At 44.2% G+C, this 21,202-nt stretch overlaps 2 protein-coding genes across 6 annotated transcripts in view; one reads left to right on the top strand and one right to left on the bottom strand.

Moving 5' to 3' along the window:
- LOC106751728 (aryl hydrocarbon receptor nuclear translocator homolog) overlaps positions 1-10,860 on the bottom strand; it is a 40,522-nt gene extending 29,662 nt beyond the window's left edge. For 3 of the 5 annotated variants that reach the window (XM_014632786.1, XM_014632797.1, XM_014632803.1), the window contains exon 1: positions 4,289-8,052. In XM_014632786.1, coding sequence (XP_014488272.1) covers positions 4,289-4,518 — 230 coding nt within the window. In that variant the 5' untranslated portion in view covers positions 4,519-8,052. Of the gene's footprint in view, positions 1-4,288; positions 8,056-8,967; positions 9,017-10,270 lie in introns of those variants that run through there. The other 2 variants (XM_014632810.1, XM_014632791.1) reach the window with 2 other exon arrangements.
- Positions 10,861-11,386: 526 nt separating this feature from the next.
- Positions 11,387-14,409, top strand: LOC106750049 (ATP-dependent RNA helicase DDX51). Its single transcript, XM_014630138.1, has 6 exons — positions 11,387-11,716; positions 11,833-12,572; positions 12,661-12,873; positions 12,967-13,177; positions 13,263-13,703; positions 13,966-14,409. The coding sequence occupies exons 1-6, from the start codon at positions 11,694-11,696 to the stop codon at positions 14,351-14,353; spliced, it is 2,016 nt and encodes a 671-aa protein (XP_014485624.1). The 5' UTR covers positions 11,387-11,693; the 3' UTR covers positions 14,354-14,409.
- Positions 14,410-21,202: the final 6,793 nt, after the last annotated feature.

The raw sequence follows: 21,202 nt of genomic DNA, 5'->3' as shown, positions 1-21,202 counted from the left end.
CCGCTCACCTGCCGAACCCGGGCACGGCGGATTCGAGAGAGAGAGAGAGAGAGAAAGAGAGAGAAAGAGAAAGAGAGACGTCACTGCGTAGCGTAATGATCTGGTAATCGGTCACGTGGATTCGCGCCGGACCGGGCGGCCGCAAATCTCCGCTACGTGACGAATTCCGCGACGAGTGGGTTTTGCCCGCGTTGCATCGCGCCGGACGTTCAACGCTAAGCTCGTCGCATTTAGACGGCGTTCGCGCGCTTCAGCAATCGGCGCAGTTTGTTTGCCGTCGTGGTGAATACGGTGCGTATCCACGCGCGAGGACGAGCAAATCGAACGCGATCGGCGCCGCGTAATAGCTCATTAGCGTACGAGGAAGTAAGGCCACGCGCGCACCGTTTATAGCGAGACTGTTTTTCCATCTTCGCAGTAGCGACACGCGATAGAGAGGATATTCTGAGGAACTCTACGCGGGAAAAACGTTTGGTTGAATTTATCAGACAGTGAACACACGAACCAAACGCGTTTTGCTCGAAGGAAACAGAATTTCTGGTTCTTATAATCCAAATTTAGCTCTTACGATCAGAAATTCTGTTTCCTTCAACTAAAACGCGTTTGGTTTGTTCAAAGTCTGATAAGTTCGACCAAACTCTATTTTCCGTGTAAGACTTTAAGAAAACTCGAAAGAAACTGATCGAATCCCGACAAAAAAGAAAGTTTATCCTACGAAGATTTGGAAAATCTCGAGTCGATCGTCGCGGAAATGCGTCAGAATTTTTCCGTTCTGTTGTTTCGAGTGTTCGAGAATAATCGTTCGAACTCGTGAAGAGTTTCATTTTCATTTTTCGTGCTTATTGTTCTTAATTCTCACATCGATGTTTGTTTCAAGTTAAACGAACGTTCATGACAACTAACGGCGAATAAAAGCGAGAGGAAAATTTACTCCTGCGCTGGTGGAGCACGTTGCTTCCATTTATTTTCCGCTTTTCACAAGCTGCCTCTTTTAATGTTTTTTTTTTTAATCGTACTTTATGGAAAACTGAGCGTGTTTTTATCCTTCACGCTGCGAGATTCGAAGCTGTGCGATCAGCGTAGTTCGCTTTGCATGTCGTGCGTGCACAAGGATGCACGTATCAACTGCACGCCTTCACCGCCGCTCAATGTTAATTGCGCGCAGTAATCATTTTAACATACATTCCAATTATGTGAATGCTATTTAGATTGCATTTGCACCATAAAAACCTCTCCGGCGAACTGTCTTTCTGACGACTTATTCAACTCGGAACCCCCCTCGCGCGATGTTAATCAGTTCCTCGCGTGAAATACGAGGGTCACATAAAACAACGGGATGACTATAATGAAAAAAAAAAAAAATAGGGAGAATTTCCACGGTGATTTTTCAGCGAAGGAATACACGGCTGAAATTTTACTCTTCTTTGTGATCTCGATACAATTTATCGACGATTGCGAGTCGACTTTCATCGCGGTCGCCGATAAAATTCGCATCTGCTACCGCGCGCGGCTGCACATTTTTGTTAACATATATTTTTAGATATTGCGCCTTATCGCGCCGCACGTGCCTAGGACTATAATTATGTGTATCCTTCTCATAATATCGTCTTGCACGAGTTTCGTTATGGTTCCGCGAGATTATCGTTATCGTTGTTTCGATGACTGTACCCAAGTATCGCCCCGTCCAAGGCCGCGCGAAAAGTTTTTTTATACAAGATACGCGTGTCAATCTTTATGTGCAAAGTACGATGCAGGAAACGAACGGTTCGCGAGCTCGTTTAAAAATATAGCTTGGAAAAGAACCGATATTGAGAAAAGCAAGGATGCCGTCAATCGTATCCGTGTTGTTTTTATTATCGAACGGTTTTCGACGTTGAAAAACTCCTCACGATTTAAGAACGCCAAATAGAGCGATTTCCTTCGCATAAATAAATAAATTACAGTCGATTTTACAAGCAACGGTTGTATGTACGATTCTGTCTTGAGGATATTTAAAATCAAATTCGATGTCCGCGTCCACCCCTGGCGCATTTCGATGCTGTCTAATCCCCCGGCAAAAATGTCATCTCTGCGCGGCTCTTCGTATATCTGATAAAATAATTTAAATTAAGCCCCGCCAAAAAAGGGGGTGCTTCCATCGGGAGGGTGAGCCATTGGAAATTCTCGTCCGGCCGCGTGTCTCCGGGGGAGAGCAACAAGTGAGCAAACACATCCACGCAACGGATCCTTCAGTCCGCGCGAATCGCCGTTACGATCGAACTAATCGGGCAGCAACGCGCCCCAAAGCTGCCAGCGGAATGGTAGGAATGTCGTGACACGCGTACGACCGGCCGCTAAAAGACGAAGCCGGGGAATCAATGGCGCGTGACTGCGTCGGGCTCGACGAAAGTAAGGCCACGCCGAGAAGAGGCGAGAATATAATGGCCGAATGAAAGAAAAGGGAGGAACTCCCCTTCGTGCTCTCGCATCCCCCGGCGGTGCCGGAGCTATTTTCGATGAATCGACTTTTTGCCCGGCGATGGGAGTACTGGGGCACGGATGTTCCGTTAAAATATTATACAAGTTGCCGTGTTTTTATATAGGCGCGAAATTATCGGGAGAATAAAAAAAAAATATCGTTAATAAATCAATAACAGGTGAAATAGAGAAAAATAAATTAAAATAAATTTAGGTATTGAAAGGGTTCGGGGGAACGCTCGAAATTTTATCGAGAAAATAAAATATAAAAAATATAAATAATAAATGTGAAATTGTATGAAAAGAAAATTGATTGTACGAGTGATTCGAATTGTCCACGTTCGATTATAAGTTATAAGACTCGGTCAGTTAATATAGCGGAAAACAATATCGCTACATCAATCGTTATACGAGCTGACGGCCGACATGCTGATGCGGACAAAAACTTGCTGATTCTGCAATAACACTCGTATATAAAGACCAACAATAATACGCGACGGTCGCGGCACGGATGGAAATTACCCGGTGTAAGATTATACCTATGTTGTGTAACGTTTCTCTTGTTAGCGCTTGTGAACGTTTAAGAATCGCTTTTGGTAGATCGTGGTTGCTTCATTTCGATTGAAAATTATAGGCGGCCCATAAATCCACATTTGTTTGTATTTAACGTTGCAAGTAACATCAGAAATAAAAGGAAGATTAAATTAATTCCAGTACACGGAGGTAAATCATTTGCTGACAGCAAATTTTGTACTGTCGCGACAAAATCTGTCAGTTACTGCGTGGGCAGCAAAACGATTTGTCAAGAATATTAATTGGATTATTTTGCTGATAAATTATTTCGCTGTAAGAAGAAATTACAGCAAATTAACGTGAACAAATTTACTCGGCAGAATATCTAACATCCTGGCAACAAGACTGTTCTCTTGTTCTAATTAAATTCGAGTAATTTGCTAATTTAGCGACGCTAATTAAATTTTATTGCTGTCGCAACGAATATGGAGAAACAACGAATGGTCTCGCTGTGACAGCAACGTTATCTTTGCTCCGTAACATCTGAATTAATTTTCGGCCGTGCATTTCGTTGACTTTACGATGGCGTTTAGAAGAATATAAAGACTGCCGAACTCAATTTCGCGCGAATCCCAATGGACCTAACGCGTCGACGAGCGTCTCGTTCGCAGAAAGCTGTCCCGGAAACTCGAGGAACAACTGTCTCGGCGGTCGGTATATTTCCTTGTGCGCGGTACACTAGATCGCTTTTACGAGAGAATACTTCGCACTTTTATGCCGGAGCTCGTCGATAATCGGGCTATCTCGATTCAAAGCCGGGCTCCTATGTGTCCCCCTCCCCTCCCTTTTTCTCTGCCTTCTTTTTCCCCTCTGTCGCGAAACAAGCGCGTTCTGCGAATCGCTGGCGCCACGTCAGAGTATGACCGTGCCCCGGCTGATGAATTGCGATGTCGCGAGCGCTAATTGAAGGCGCGTGATTAAGGCGACGCGCGGAGTTCGTACGCTTCAGAATCTGCGGCCGCGATTAGACGAAAAGTTTCGCGCACAATAATCGAGGCTCGTATTAAGCGCCTGACGGAAATCGCGACGCTCACGAAAAGTCGCCGCCGGTCGATAACCGCTCGCGCGCGTAAAGGAAAATATTTATGTCCCGCGCGTTTATTTGCAGAACCTACACCAATGCGACGAACGGTCTAAAAGGGCAATCGCACGCGTTGAGCGAATATCACAAGTAAATAATAGCGAAACGCATGACGAGCACGCGTGAGAAGAATGAGAAGAAGAAGAGTAACGGTTTCTTTTTTTTTTCTTTTTCTACCTTCGCCTCTTCGGCTGTTGGGCCTCCGTGTGGGTCTGCTGGATGTGATGGGGCGATAACTCCGAGTAAGACAGAAGTTGACTTCCGGTAGCGGGGCAGACGGGCGGGGGTGGCGGTGGCGGCGGCAGGCCCAACTGGTAGGCGCCCACCGTGGCGGCGGGGTAATGCGAGGGGCCCGGTTCCGGATCGGTCCCGTACCCCGCGCTACCCGGGCCTCCGCCGCCGTACATGTTGTTGTTGCCAAGATACTCTATTTTGACGGTGTTCCCGATCGTCCGCAATCGAGCAAATCAGCCTTGCAGACCCGAGTCTTCGACCGCGCGCAATGAAGAGCTTCTGCTCGCTGAGAATCGGACGTGAGACCGCGAGCAGCAGTCCCCGCGGTCGACGTTGTCGGGCGGAGTCACCCTCGAGATCGCATGCCGATGATACACCGCCTTGTCGCGCCTCTCGGCTCGCCCTTGTATCGTTATCGAGTCGCCTCTCAAATTACAGGCGAGTTAACTCGTCGTCCTGCTCCGAGATTAATCCGCCGATCCGCGTTCTTGTGCTTCTTCACGGAAACCGCTTGTAAGCGGGGCTCTCGCGTTACCGGAGTTTTAATCGGCGGAGCTCCTTTTTACTCGTCGTCCGGAGAGCTTTGCCCGAGCCGTGCACTTTCGCGTCCTCTCTCAGTGGTACCCCGGCACGCTCACTTTCGATTCGTAACATCGACGAGTCGGTGTCCTTAATCGTTGCTAGCGTTTCAACGTGTCTCGTTATCTTCCCCCTTCGTGAGAAGCACTTCGGAGGGAAGAAGCGTATAAGTCGAGACCGTAACGATCACCGGCCGACAGCGGTCTGGTATCTGTCGTCGACGAGAGATCTGTTATGGTTTGGGCGCGAGAGAACGGCCGATGTCTCGCGTCTGTGTACAAACATTTGTCGTCCGGATAATTCCTGATCCCTTACGATCAGAGATCGAGCGAGCGATCCTGATGCGAAACTCTCGCCATCTCGCCGTTCGCCGAGAAGCGGACGAGGAGTAGTTCGATAGGCGCACGCGGGTTCCCTTCGGGATCCCTCACGCGGAAACTCGCTCGACTCTACCGCGTTCGCCGAATTATCTCGTCATCCCGTTTACCTGGAACGAGATGTAGATCCGCCATCGATCTACCGACAGACGACGCTGTTTTCCACTTGGCGCGCGCGTCTCCCTCGTCGGGGAGATGTTGTTGTTCGGGGATACTTCGGGGCGTTTCGAAGGCCTTTGTACGCGGGATCTGAATTCCGCTCACGTTCGTTCGCTCGTGTACTTCACCGTGATCTTCGAAGCGCGCGCGCCCTCGCGCGCTGGTGCGTACTCCCAGCGACTCGTCCCGCCCGCGACGTTTATTCGCTTATTTATTTATATCCCTCCCGGCGGTGCATCCGAAAGACGGATCGAGGAATCCGTTTAACCGCTCATCGCACTCGATTATTCGGCGCGCGCGCGCGTCCACTACGAAATTTCTACGACGAACCGTCCCCCGAGAAAAGTAGCGCGCAGATAAACGGAAAACAGACGCTTTATCTGGTATCGCTTTATGTATTTCCCGGAATCGTCTTTATCTGCCGGTCGACTACACTTCCCCGATATGGCCCTCTTCTTCTCGATGCAAAGTCCAATTTCTACTTTTCCGTCACTCTTATCTGCCTCGCTCGTACCGCGGGAGATTCGTCTCGGCAGCGGGATCAATTCGGACGGAGAAAATTCCGCCGTTCTAACGAGCGCTCATCTCTCTCTCTCTCTCTCTCTCTCTCTCGCGGATTTCGCAGATAAAATCTTTCTCTCTGACGGTGGACGGCCTCGTGGTGCCGCTAGTCCACCACGATGGCACGATTAATCGACCAAGAAGGAAAGCACAGAGAGGCTAAACGACGTTCGGTTACGGAAGCGCGGCCGCGGTTCGAGCGATTTCGATTTTGGAAAGCGCGGCCGCCACTTTCTCGCGGGCTCTATTCTACTCGCTTTCCAACCGGAGCGTCCGATCCATGCTCTCTGTTTTACCAGCTATTGTCTCGGCCGGTCGACCGTGGTGGCTCGCCCTCGTGGGAGTCTTCGGCTCCCCTCGCTCGCGAGGCGGTCACGAGATCCTCGCCGGTCCGTCGTAGCACTCGCGCCGAATCTTGCACGCTCCCTTCGTCGCACTGTCACGCATAGTCGGCGGGAAAATCGCGCCGGTCCTGCCGTCAGTCTTCGCCGGTCTCCTCGGGGCGACGGCCATCGCTCGGGGTAAGCGATCACTCAGCCGGAGGTAACTCTCGGCTCAGAGTCGTCCTCGGTCTCGCACGGCCGAGCTAAACGACGCGAATTAGCCGAGGAGCTCGACCGAAGTCCTCAAGTTCCCTCCCCCGTGGTCCTTCTTCGTGGGTACCGCGCGATGATGATCCCCTACGGCCGATATCAATCTTCCCCGGCGTCCTTCTCCTCCAGTTTCTCTCCTGAAACAATTCTTGTTCGCACTCCCCTCGAGACGTTTCGGGAAGACAGCTGAACTCGGTCGCGCGCGCGTTCGAATTTCGTCCGCGCTGGAGACGGTCACGTGGCGGACGGTGATCGCCGGGACGCCGCGCACGCCTCGTGTCGAAAATTCGGGTTGTCGCCGTTACTCGCCGCTCCTCCCGTCGTAAAACGAGCTCGCGGTTAAATCAGTTCGAGCTGAGCTCGCGTAACGAGAAACGCGAGCCGTTCTCCCGCGCGCGGAGCCGCACCGCGCGAACTTCCCCGCCAACACTCGGTGGTCAGCCGATGGTTATTACGTCCGGTCCTTCCCTCCGTGGATCCTCGCAGGAAGATCGCGCGGTGTTTCCCCCGCTCTCCCCGAATTCAGTCGTCCGGCGGATTTCCCGCGGAAAATCGCCGAGCTCTCATTCGCCACTGAAATCCTCGACGGCCACGTCCGTCTTCGGTGACTCGGAAGACTCTCTTCCTTCGAAGAATCCGACCACTCGGTGACACGCGGATCCTTCGCGTTTACCGCATCGACCACATGTTCGATTCCCGGTACCGAGACGCTCGGCCGCGATCCTCGCGCGAGAAGAGCCGGCGGCGCGTCTAGTCCCGCATCAGAATCCCACCGATTGCGCCGGTCGATCGATTTCTACCTCGAGCGTCATCGATGTGTCTCATTTCGCCGAGGTCGTTCGGAGGAAGGGGGGGGGGGACGCACGCGTTCGTGACGTCCGCGGGGCCGAGACGTCCAATTTCAGGGTCCTCTTCGCGGCGTCGCGGGATAATGACGCGCCGATGACGATCGTCGCGGTTGCCTCTCGATCACGATCGATGGTGTAATCGTCGACGCTGGCGAGGCGTCAACGCAGACCGACGCGGAAGCACGTTCCACGGACGTACGTACGTACGTAGGTACGGATGGACGGACGGACGGACGGATGGGTCGCCGACTAGCCACCACCCACAACTCGCCAGTGACTGATTCCACCATAGCCGCATAATGTGCTGCTGCGGTATACCCCGGTGAGGACTATCACTTCTCCCACCAGAGAGCCCGGGACAGCCACCGTTGCGAAGCACGACTTTTAACCGGGATGCATCGCGCCGCTCGCTCGCGACGGGGGACAAGACCGGAGAGAACCCCTCTCGCGACGCCTTCTCAGGGGGTTCCGTTTCGAGCTTCCTTTTTCCTGTCGCCGCTTTTACGGAATCTCTCTTGGATCGTCTATCGATCGTACCGGGCGGTATTGAAATTTTTCTTGCTCGTCTTGCGCGCTTTTAACGAGTCTTAATTATGGGTACGGAAGTTCGGAAATTCGCCCAGTGGGAGGGGGAAGGCGCGTATGTTAACACGAAACGGTTGACATTTGTGCCAGCCTCGCGTGCCGAAGCTCCCCCCGTGAAACGGCAGGAAAGTGTTTTCGAGAAAGGCTCGAGTGCCGGTAAAAGTACGCGGCGCTTACGATAACGAAATGTTTCTTGAGCGGCGTGTCGCAACGGCTCTCTCGCCGCGACGTGAGGGAATATTATAGCCCGAGCAGCGGGCATTGTCGGGGTTGGCCGAGAATTGCCTACCGTGTTATGTACGTGGCAAAACGCCGGTAACTGATTCCATAGCTGCATCATTTCTTGGAACGGCGTCAATCAAGCGCGACACCGAGTTGACTGCACGTAATTGCGCGACGAAAATTCACCTCGATCGTTAACGTCGAAAGCGGCGCTGATCTTTTGTTATTAAACGTTTAGCGTAATTCTGCCGGGACATCCGGTTTTTCATCTTTCCATATTTCTTAAGACGGTAGACACACCGCGCGAATACTTCCCGAGATATTTCATATTTTATTCTGATATCTTCCGGAATAGAGATATGAAGAATCTCGTATTCGATTCTCGTAATAGCGTTATTTTCATATTCTTATACTTAATATCTCTTACGTGGAATGATAAGACGATTTCATTGATGTTTGATTAATTGTTGCATATATATGCAACAATACCTTTATAAAAAGAATGTAATTTTTTAATTATTTCTTTTTTTCTTTACATCAATCGATTGCACTCGTTATTCTGTGTGTGTATAAAAATTCTCATTTTTCTCTACAATTTGACCGCAGTACCTCGGCGAGTTAAATGTTTGGAAAAAGGCCAAATATTTTGATTAAAATTATTCCGCATAAAATTGAATATATGCGTTTTTATAACTTACCCTATGTGGCCAGCACTACGCTTCTGTGCCATTTTGCTTGGGTCGCTCCCTGAAAAACAAAATTTTGAACAGATATTTTTGTGAAACAAAAAAAAGAAATAATAGCTCCTTCGGATTCGTCTTTTTTTCTTTTGAATTTTCAAAACTTTAATAATATTATCTTATAGAACAGAGATCTGTTTAAATACTTGATTTATAATTATATAGTGAAGATGTATTTAGTTTCGCCCTTGCTATGCAATTATACAAATGTTTAATAAAAACTAATTAAATAATCTTAAAATTTAGAAAAATATAACTATTAACAACTATTAACAATGTCATAAACAACACATCTTTTCTTGTTATTAAATCATCATCAAAAAATTTTGCATTATTCTCTCTAATTATCGAGGTGTTGAATCGTAACTGGTTACATGTGACTCACCCTGTATCTAGGGACTTCAGAATAATTCATATTTATAAGTACAGATTTTAATAGTCTAAACGGTTAGATTATAAATAGGACCCATTAGCATTTCAAAATATTCCAACTGCATAATGATATCAGTACCCTATATAAAACAATGGATATCTACAAAGTATCAAACAGATTGTACTTTATGTCTGCTGTGTATCATTACTAATTAATAATTTCTCATGTTTTTCCAGAAAACAATCATACCAAATGCATTGATATTAACTACAGTTTATACTTCTAATAGATAATTAGGATATTGATGATTGAGACTAGACCACAATTGACTATACCAGTCTGGTCATTGTACTAACAATAATATAACCAATCTTGCTTTTCCTTTTTACCTATGCGAAAGTTTCAGTTGCGACTTAATAAAAAGCAATCTCTTTTCACTCGTAACAGCCTACTGATCACTGTTACGACAAACTCTTACCGTTAACCCACATCAGTATGTAGCTTTGGTAATCGTAATAACTAAATAGTCACTCAATCTGCTATAATCGAGATCCAACGATTGCTAAGGGTTTACTATTGCGAACTGATCGAATGAGATGTGAAGCACAGTTATTTCTTCCTCTCTTTCTCACTCTCGCGTCTTATATGATAAACTGGAGCAATTTATTCGGGCCACCAGTAGTCTGGTGTGGGTTGCGTGTACACACGGGAGTGCGTGGAGGGACTTTACGGAAATATTGCAGTTCGAGGAAACGATCGACGTGTTTCCTCGACGAGACGTACATACGCTGGTGACGTCGTTTCGCGGGAGGATGCGGTCGCGCTGTTCGAGAAATAGGAGTCGACAAGTCAAAACAAGTCACGGCAACAAACCCGCCGTGGATTTACCTGGAATCGAATGGGCGATCGTGGATACGGTGAACATTCAGCCGGGATTTCCTCTTGCCACACGTTGCGACGGAAAACAAACGGGGTGCGCCGGGCGCGGGTGAGTATTGACGCGAACGTACGACGGCTTCCACACTCCGCATCGACATTAAAACTGGGTGTTTACACTTCGCAGTCGCGCCATTTTGGAGTTTCCACTCGGCCTCCGGGCTTTTATTTTCGCATCGGGCCCGCAGGAGCGCCGTAAGTCGCCGTCGCGATCGGAGCCACTCGAGGCGCGATCTGTCGGTGGCGCGCTGCAAACCAACTCCTCGAATTATTTATTTCCATTGAACTCTAAGGTTAAGCCCCGTATCAGGCCGGATATCGGAGGCTCGCGGAGTGAAGAATGAAGTTTGACCAATTGTGACAAAATCGAGTCAAGATCGAAATTAATTAAATAATTAATCGAAATGTAATTCCTTGGGAGTTGAGCAAAATGAATGTTTTACTCTAAAGTCACGAAAAGTGAAACGTTAAATTGTCTCCAAGTTAGGGAATTTGCACTTTCCTTCATACAAGAGGAAAAGATTTTGTTATCAACTACCTGATCATACTCCGTGTTGCTTAATTTAAAGTGCTGTACAATAAAAATAAACTTTAAATAAATGCAATTTCTTTCTGACAGTTATGTTTCCACTTTGTTGTATCTTCAATCTATACCTGGGATAAAATGGTTACACATTCACGATCAATGATTCGTCCCAAACTAAATCTAGTGAAGTAAACGAAAATGATACCTGCCCTGTTTCAACCTGTTCTCGAATACGAAATGCGTTCAGGAATACACGCTGATGGCTTCTGCCTACAGGACGCGCAACACTTGCGGCGTGGTGGAAGTTCGCACGATAGCCAATCAACAAGCTGTTCTTCCGTAAGAACTAGTAACTAGAAGTTTATTGGCTATCGCGCGAATTTCCACTGTTGAATTTTACTCCGATTGGTTAGTTCCTAATACCCTATCATAATTCCAACTGCAACCGAGCGTGCAAGCCGTAGTGTGATACAGTCTTAAAAAATGTTTCGAAATGCTACAAAAGCGTGATGGCAGCACTGTATGGTATGATTTAACCTACAGCACATGTCACGTGTAGTTTTTATATTACCTGCAAGGAAATATTTGTGACATCAACTTATTTCGATAATATAATTGGAATTGTTACTTTTTGATTCCAAAAATACCTTTAATTTAAAAATATATTGAATACCAACGACAAATATTATTAAGTGTCATTATATTGTTAATGTATAATCGTATAACACAGATGCCGGTATTTTTTTTGTATATTTATAGTGTATAATGTATTAATACTGTTTGTTTTTATGCTATACTACTTTTTATGTAATATATCAACTTTACTCAAGGAAGAATATTAAAGGAAAGATGAGTTTGTTTATTATGAATAGGTAAGAGTCACAACAACAATATATTTTTCAAACAATAATAATATATATGATGGTTTCATATACAAATAATTTATTTTTAGCCATTTTTTCATAAAAATTTGTACATATCTTTCCAGATATGAAGGGGAGAACAAGGAGGAAGTTAAAAATGACACTGATCATCTTTTCAATTTGTTAAAGATGATAGAGGAACGTAAAAGACAAAAGTCCGTATTAAATAATAAAACCATATTGGAAGATGTCGATAAAAATAATTTAGAAAAACCTAAGAAAAAGAGGAAAAAGGACAAGAACAATCTGCCTGAGGAAGAGAAAGTTAATGATCTACATACTGAAAACAAAAGCAAGGATAATGAGAAGATCAATGAACAACCTTCGGAAACAGAAGTACCAATAAGACGTAAAAAGAAGAAGAAGAGAGATATTGAAAATGGATGTTATTCCTCGATTGAGAATTCAGTAGCACAAAATCAGAAATTAGGAAAAGAAACTGAAAACTCAGAAGATGAAGAGGGAAGTAACAACGAAAATATTACAAAGAATGAAATATCTTCACAAGACAATTTTATGATATTAGGAGCAAAACCTCAGAAGAAACAACACGCTGTTAAGCGAGTATTACCAGATTGGCTGGCAAATCCTGAAGTTATATCTGCTGATTTAAATAGTGGACCTAATATAGACGAATTACACTCGATCTTGGATCGCAAACTGATAGAAATCTTGAAAACCAATGGAATTGTTAAATTATTCCCAGTCCAATCTAATGTAATAAAGTGGTTGCATACGTGCAACAAGGACAGAAGAATAGGTTGGTGGTTGAGAGATACTTGTGTATCTGCTCCTACAGGCAGCGGTAAGTATTTGTGATGCAACCGATAATGACTTGTGACAGTGTATCTTCTTAATGTTTTTACTTTATACCAAGCAATTTTGTGTTACAGGCAAGACTTTGGCTTACGTATTGCCGATTGTGCAGCAACTGCAAACACGATTGGTGCCGAAAATCCGATGTCTGGTTGTTCTGCCAGTGCGAGAACTTGCAGCGCAAGTTCACAAAGTAATGGTGACCTATACATCTCACACGAACTTGAAAGTAGGATTACTCTCAGGTACTGCTTCGTTTGAACAAGAACAGAGCGGTATAATTAAAAAAAGTACGTATCTACCTTCAACGAATCGTCAGTGAATTAAACAGTGAATATTTATTGATTAATCTGTGCATAAACTTGGCAAATTTATTTTTAAAGCCGACAGGGGGAACTATTTATCTACCGTGGACATTGTAATCGCGACACCTGGACGTTTGATTGATCATATATTAAAGACGCCTGGCTTCTCCTTGGATTTCCTAAGGTTTCTTGTCATCGACGAGGCCGACCGTGCGACAGAATGGCTGCAGTACCTACCCGAGTTTCATTCTCGGGCTCATAGCTTAACGATCGGAAACATGCATTCAAGGTTGTGCACACTTTGTGTGTAAAAAAATTACGTTATTACTTTCCGTATAAACGTACATATATTGATTCATAAATATTTTGAACAGCGAGATCACACCTGCTCAGAAACTGTTATTCAGCGCTACTCTATCGCAAGATCCCGAGAAGCTAAGTCGTTTGGGACTCTTCCAGCCTATACTGTTCACCACGGTCGTAGTGACGGACAAAGACACCGATGTGAATCTGGACAAGATCGCGGGCGAGTTTGTCGGTCGTTACACGAGTCCGGGAGAATTGACGGAACTCGCGGTGGAATGCGCCGCTGAGTACAAGCCAATTGCTTTGTATCAGCTGTTAACGAAGCACGACGACGCGATCTCCAAGACTCTAGTTTTCACGAATTCTGGAGATACCGCGCATAGACTGGCTCTCTTGATTCAGTCACTTCTGTCGGGACGGAATGCCACGGTCGGGGAATTATCAGCTCAGCTCGTACCGAGACAACGCGAAAGTGTTCTTAGTAAATTCGCAACTGGAGAAATACACGTGTGAGTCCCTTAAAATATTCCAAAATATGAAATCATTTTAACTTCATCTTTAAAAAGTTACACTACAAAATACATCATAAGATATCGCATTCTAATTTCACTTTAAAAATGTCCGTTTATAGTAATGTTTAATTGCAATGTAAACTGATTCTTAATTAAAAAGTTCTCCATTAAAGTAACTGTATGTCGTGCAAGTAGAAAAGGAGACATTTTACCTTCGGTAATAATAACTCGTTTAAGGTTCTCATGATATCCCTTGCAGATTGATAAGTTCGGACGCGCTGGCTAGAGGTTTGGACATTCCGGATGTACAACTGGTTGTATCCTACGACGTTCCGAAGCATATCAAGGGCTACATACACAGAGCCGGCAGAACCGGGCGGGCGGGGAAGCCGGGTACCGCGGTATCCCTGCTTACGGCGAATCAAGTCGGGATATTTAAGCAAATGTTAAGCGGCGCGCACAAAGCTGTACCAGACATCGAGCGAATGGAACTAGACGCTACGGTGGACGCGATAAACTATCAGAGTCACGTTGAGAAATTGAAGGAGACTCTTGAGAAAGAGCGAAATCAGAGCTTGGAAAGAACGAAGGCCATTAAGCGAAGACGCGTGATAAATACGGTTAGACCGAGTGAAAATAAAGGATGACGTTTGATGAGCGAAGATAGAAATAAAAAGTGTACATAATAATCTTTGTGTGATACTTGCCGAATCATTAATTACCTCTTCCGAAGACCTCGTGCTATTAACGCGACTGATATTTATTTGACAGGAGGTGCGGGAACATGGCAAATACAGATCGTAGGGTAACATCGATAATAACATTTTATTGTCTGAAGTTAATAGTATCGTACATCATGCTCATTCCCTATCGCAATTCGTTCTATGGGCAGTCGCGATATACATATTTTATTCGAACTGTATATTAATTATATTAATCCCACTGCTTTTATTCCGTCGAAGGCGAGGTATTCACAGTTTTTAATTTACAAAAGATAAACGATATCGTTCATCGGATAACGACGCAGACACAAGTTATTACTATTATTGCTGTGCATAGCCATATTACTCGGAACTGATCGCACGAAACTTTCCTTTATTATATTCGGAATTGGGAGTGTTGAAGGGACGTTGATTACAGATTCTGCCGGTTTGCTTTTGAGGGATTAAGGGATTATCGTTGATGGGAAATTACACGTTTCTTCTTTCAAATGAACTCGATAGCGGACGATTGCCCGATATTCGTGAAAACAGCCACAACGTATAATGAATATTTGTTAACAGCGCGCAGTTACAGATCGGTATTGGATTACAAGTTATAGCAGAGTACCCATTTTTTTAGGTCGTGTTAAATTTAAGAGAGGAAAGTCTAAGTGAGGAATACCACGTGGGAAAAATTATTCTAAAAGAAGCCCCTTTACCTTAATTGCGGTTTAAACTAATTAGTTTTATATATAACGGGAAGCAAAAGAAAAATTCCTCGTAAATATAGATCTGTAAAATAATCGTTGTTAAGATATTCAGGTTTTTTATTTTGTAAGCTGTGTACTTTCTATTTTTTTCCTTTTAAACGATTATACATGCTGAATGATCTGATGACTCGCTTTACGTATGAACTCGCAAAGAACGGTTTCTGTCGCGAATTTGAGAGAAGTTTAAAAAAACAAATTCTTGGACTCAAATTTAACATTATGATTGGTTTTTGTTTCGTGTCTCTACGTCGATTCATTCGCGAGTTGCGAGAAGCCCCTTGAAATTTCGCCGCGCTCGATATTAACGAACGAATGTTGCCGCGCTGTGTATTACGCGCGCGCCAACGTCCACGTGGTCGGAGACGCATGATCACGTGACCGTGCGACCGCGTGGTGAGAAGCGATCAGCTGACATTGCGGGGGGAGCGATCCTGCGTTCCGTCACGTATGTACGTATGTGTGACGCGTACGTGATGGAATGCGGACTTGTGTTGCTCTCACTCGCACGTCACGCTGTCTCACTCGCAAGTGTAGCTGACCTCACTCTGGCATGTCTGGCCGATCGACGCTCGATACAATCGTCGATATCTCCGTTTCTAGAGGTCACAGCGACTTGAAACATAACCCGTTGGAAAGCTTAAACTTTCGCACTTCCGACGAACATGTCATCACTCCTCCTCGGAATAAGGATTAATTGGTAATATTGCGGAAAATGCAGAGTGTCTTCTCTTTCTAACGGATATAAAATATTATTAAAAGAAAGAAGTAATAGACTGAGAATTTTCCACTGATTTTGATATCTCTGTTTCGTGAAATAGCATAGAAAGAAGATAATATGTAAAAATTGCAGATGTGTATGTATCGAACTTTAAGTACGTCATTGACATTCTAAATTACTGAGATATCACTCGTACTATCTGTGTAATCGTATAAGAAACTTAATAATTATACAAGGAGCTTAACTTACAATATAAAAAGCTGAATATCACAGAAACGATTAATTTGAGACCGTATGTTTGTTAAGAACTTTCTTTTGTTCCCGTTCGTTCTATTATCCAAGACTTATAATTCTGAAACACCCTGTATATTTCGTAAATAATCGTTAAATTTTAATTATAAATTTACGTGCATGTCAAGAGTTTTTTTTTTATTTTACTTTTCGCCGTATATAAACGTACAACATGTAAAATTTAAGTTCCGTATAAACGATTGTGCCCAGGACTTCCATTACTTCCTCCTTATCGCATTATTTCTACGTGACATATTCAATTACACGACTTGCGTCAAAGTTCTGGGCATCCTCAAACTTGTAATTCAAGCTTCGGGCGTGTTCAAAGCTGCCGGGATTGTTACTGTAATTCCGTATTGTGTGACCGCAGTCAACAAGTTGAATTAAGTAGTACGGACACTGAAGTAAACACCCATCTAGGTGTTGGTCTTTCGAAAACAAGCTTCCTTGGGACAAGGTCGCATTTCAACATGTTCATTGATTTTTGCTGGCCTGTACATTATTAACAATCACATGCAATTGTGTATTGAATTTCACTCGCGAAAAATCAAAGGCTGTTTACGCTAATACGCTAAAAGGATCGGCGTTCGGTTCTCTTAAGAATTTTTGGACCCCCTCGAGCAAATGTTTACACATATCATACTTTGGATTCGATCGTTTGCACTGTTTTGTATACTTATGTAAGAAAATAGGACTAAAGTTGTAAATATGTGATAATTGCGACTAGCTTTGGTTAACAAACAACCAAGTGATATAAACATTTGAGATAAAATGCAATAAAAGGTTTGATCTTTATTATTCTAATATTGCATTGCAAACGTGGAACTGTATCTTAGCGGAACTGTATTTCGTCAATGTGAAATCTCGGATCCAAAGCATCGAGTACTGATAAAAGCGAAAGTCCCCGCGACCGCGTGTTACTTATTTTTCCATATAAAGATATTTAATGAATTAATATAGAGATATACTTGGTGTTTGCTTCAGATTTCGCGTATTCGCCTTAGGCCCTCGCGACTCCCACAATTTGCCCTTAAATTCAGTACAGATTGGCAACTAGAGTGCCATGATATACATGGAGCAAGGATCAGCAACGTTTTGTCACTTGCTAGTCATATCCAATCTTTAATTACAAGTTTCAATAAAGAATTCGTAAAGCTCCGACGAAAAGAGCAATGCGTAATGTACAAAGCACAAGGGCTGTAAACAAAAACGCATTATATATATTATTTAACATTGTGTAATATTATATAGATAAACCAAATCGCTGAGAGAGAATCTAAGAGAGTTGGGGAGTGTTGAATGAAGCTAAGCAAAAATTCGTATAAACGAAAATGAGATCGAGAGAATAAATTAAGAAATATAAATAGAGATATAAATATATTAAAAAAAATAAAAATATAGCGATTTATTTTATTAAACGAAATATTCTATCCTCGAGAGTTGGAAATTCAAGAGAACGATTTCGCGACTCTCCGTTCGCGTGTGCTTCGCCGAAGCCCAGAAATTAAAGACTAGCGTTATATACATATACGATAATTTTTCGAGAAAGCGGGTGACATATTTACGAATCTGTACAAGTGACGAGACTTAGTTACCGATCTTTCCCCTGTGATTGAACGAAAGCTGCCGATGTCCTCTCGAAAGTTCAGCAGCTCGACAAAAGTATCCGCTCGGACTTTCGTTGTCTGAATTCTAACGAACGAGCAAGATTCACATTTACTTAGACGTAATATGTATATATATATACATACATATATATATATATATATATATATATATAACTGTACGTGGGTACATATCGTGTGCGCACAGGCACGAACTATTCTCCATGTTCATTATGTTACATCGCGAGACCGCCACCTCCTATGTCACATTATACAAAATCTAGTCTCGTTCGTGGATACACACAACTGCGAACGAAATCCTAATCGCTTAAACCATCAAAACCCTCGAACGTCCGCATACATACACACACACACACACACACACACACATACAGCTTCGGTGTTATTTACACTTATGTATTTTTCTTTTCGTTAACGTGTAATACGGAGCGGTACGTATATACATTAAACGTGGTCCTATATGATTCATATGTCTCGTTGCCGTGTATATGTATCATTTATACTTAACGCCGATAATAAATTCGCCGCAATCCCGATAGCGTGTCTTACGGTAAGAGGATATATCCAACGGGGTTCACTGCTTAATGAGACCTTCGTATCTTACGGAAATGTACATTATGTATATATGTATATATATATGTATATATATATATTGCATATACAGGGTGCATAAAAACAATCGCGCGCGCACTTTACCTCGGCCGTACCGTATTGTGTACGAAAATGAGCTAAAGATGGGGGAGGAGGGGAGTGTTGTTTATCCCGAAGCGAATTCTCTTGGCGCTTCGATCAAGATTCGAGGGTCTTTTCGTGCGCGCAATAACATCCTATTCTTGAGTCGATCTTTGCGCGGGTGTTCAGCGTTCAAATTTCAATCATCGTCGGACGCTTCGAAACCTACAGAAAGAGGATGCGCGTTTTCTTTTTACTCTGTACCCTGTATATCATATGGAATGTGCCAAGCAGTCTGTGGTTACGCTTAAAAACTCGCCGGATCATCGCAAGGTGTTCCGTCTCGCTGTTTTCTCGCTGGAAATATCCAAATGCGACAACATGCCGAGCTCACTCGACGGACAATTTATAATTCGCGACAGAATTCCGGACGGAGTTCCATCGGTAATTATTTCTCCGGTGCCGCGACACGAAGGGAGGAGAGGGGGGGAGGGAGACATCCAAAGGTTTATAGATGCGCGGCTTGTGCGTGCTGGCGTGCGCTCGCGTACATCTGCAAAATGTAATTATGATTCTTCGAACTTTCCTCGCGCGCTCCGTCCTGCATGACACTGTCGCGAATTATAGGTCGCCTAAAGTAGAGGGCTCTATGTATCGTGCACGATCGATTCCTCGGAATGTAATACAATGAGATACCGGCCCGAACGAACGAGGGAAAAATATCCTTTGCGATACACCCGATAGCCGTACAATGTGATGACGTTCTTCCCATGTCAATTTATTCGAGCCTCAACAGGTCGCGAGTGTCAGTTGATTTGACGACATAACTTTGGCGACAATGCTTTGTAATTAAGCGCGATACTGCATTAAATTAATATGTGCGCGCGCGTCCTCGTTTTTATTATGTGAAGGAAAAAAATATTCTCGCGGCGGGATTATCCGTAAAAGGAATAACAGGAAAGGAATTAAACTGCCGGCGTTTTCTAGAGAGCTTTTAAGCCGAATAAAATCTTCGATCTGACGGGACCTCACTATACCGTATTTATTGTCGTGCCCTCCGCTCTGGATATACGGACTACAGTATACATCGGCTCATCTAATCGTAAAAGTGCACCGACCGAATTAAGCCGCGCCAATTTGCAATAGTCGAGCGCACATTTAGCCGCGCGTCCTCGTCGTTGGATGCTCAATGGAAAGATAAAAAAATATCGTGGAAGACGAAATGGGGATACCTTGAACGGTCATTGCTTGAGTGGGTATCGTGACTTTGAACTCGAATTTCGAATGAGTCCCACTTTCTTATACGACGAAATATTTTGTACTTTGTCGATTCTCTATATTTTATGTCGGCGAGTGGCCTGCTTTGGTGCATTCTTTTGATTTCTTTTATTTTTTTTCTTTTTATCCTTTTAATGAAACCCGCTCGACTAGGGAAGCTCATCTCGTGAAATCTCGCGATCTTCTTCTCTCTTTTTCCTCTACATATCTATAAGCAGAGTCGTAATTAAGCGCCACACGTGCTCGTCACGCGGCCTATGATAGCCTAGTTATGGCTCTGTTTGTAAATATGAGTATAAAATACGGAGAATCAAAAGGAACGGGAGTGTAACGCAACAAGGGGGTGTAGCTTACTTGACGTCAGAAACGAAGTGCGTGAACGTTCCCAACTTCTTCCATCATGCTCGTACCGAGCAGGATTTTCAATGTTCACGTAGAAAAATTTCGGAAGACACTTTTTGTCATTTATTTGCGCCTGTATAGGGCTATTCTGGAGCAATGGAGAAAACTGAAGACGTTGTTCTTCGACGTAAAGGGAAGAACTTGGATAGTATCGTACAGATCACTCTAGTGTGTTCTCGGAAAATCACTGTATGGCACAGGATTCCGATAATGAAGCGCTCCAATAATAGTCGTGTAGCTACATCTTTTTCCAACGACGTAGAGTAGAAGGAACAACTTATATCCTGAAATACTCGTTAATTACATTAAAAACGATCCGTGTATTTCCTTCACCTCTAAGCGACAAGAACATGAACATCGATTTGCAAGAACTCTTAACGTCGAATCAGCAGGTTCGTGCATCGCGTATGTTTCGCGTTGGCACCTTTTTCACGCGTCTCTAACGCTACAGCAATAATTCATAGCAATGAGCGTAACGAAATAAATTACAACGGGAAAAAAGAGGGATAAAACGAATTCGCCACAAATCACGTTTCTGGAAAAAGAAAAAAAAAACGAACAGCACACGTTGCCCTTCAATCTATCTACTGCTCTGTTCTCTCGGTATGTTTGTTTTTTTTTCTCGTTTTTTTTACCGTGTCCATTAAACAGTTAAATTCAATAGTCACGATGATCCCGATGAACCTCGCGGTGCGCGGATGTCGGGCGCGGAGAAACTCGTCCCGCAGTTCCGACAGATTTGCACCTCGACGTTGTCCCCCTTTTTCCATGTTCCGCCGTGTGTGATGTCGGTCGGGCGGCGCGATGCACGAACTTGTTTGACCTGTATTTTATCTACAGTCCGATTAATCGCCGGTTACGTCTAAACGTCGACCGGAGCGCACTGACACCGTCCGCGCATATTTACAAAGAGAGAGAGAGAGAGAGAGAAAGACTCGTCGAAAGTTCGCCGTCTGTCCTTTTGGTCGCGCGCAGTGACTACGTCCGATCGCACCTAAAATGTACGTCCTTGTTATATCGAATAAGGGGAAGACCTATT

This window comes from Dinoponera quadriceps, unplaced genomic scaffold (assembly GCF_001313825.1).
Source record: "Dinoponera quadriceps isolate SergipeBrazil2010 unplaced genomic scaffold, ASM131382v1 scaffold141, whole genome shotgun sequence".
Classification (NCBI taxonomy): domain Eukaryota; kingdom Metazoa; phylum Arthropoda; class Insecta; order Hymenoptera; family Formicidae; genus Dinoponera; species Dinoponera quadriceps.
The sequence above is the reverse complement of the archived record's forward strand: the minus strand, read 5'-3'. Positions and strand labels throughout refer to the sequence as shown.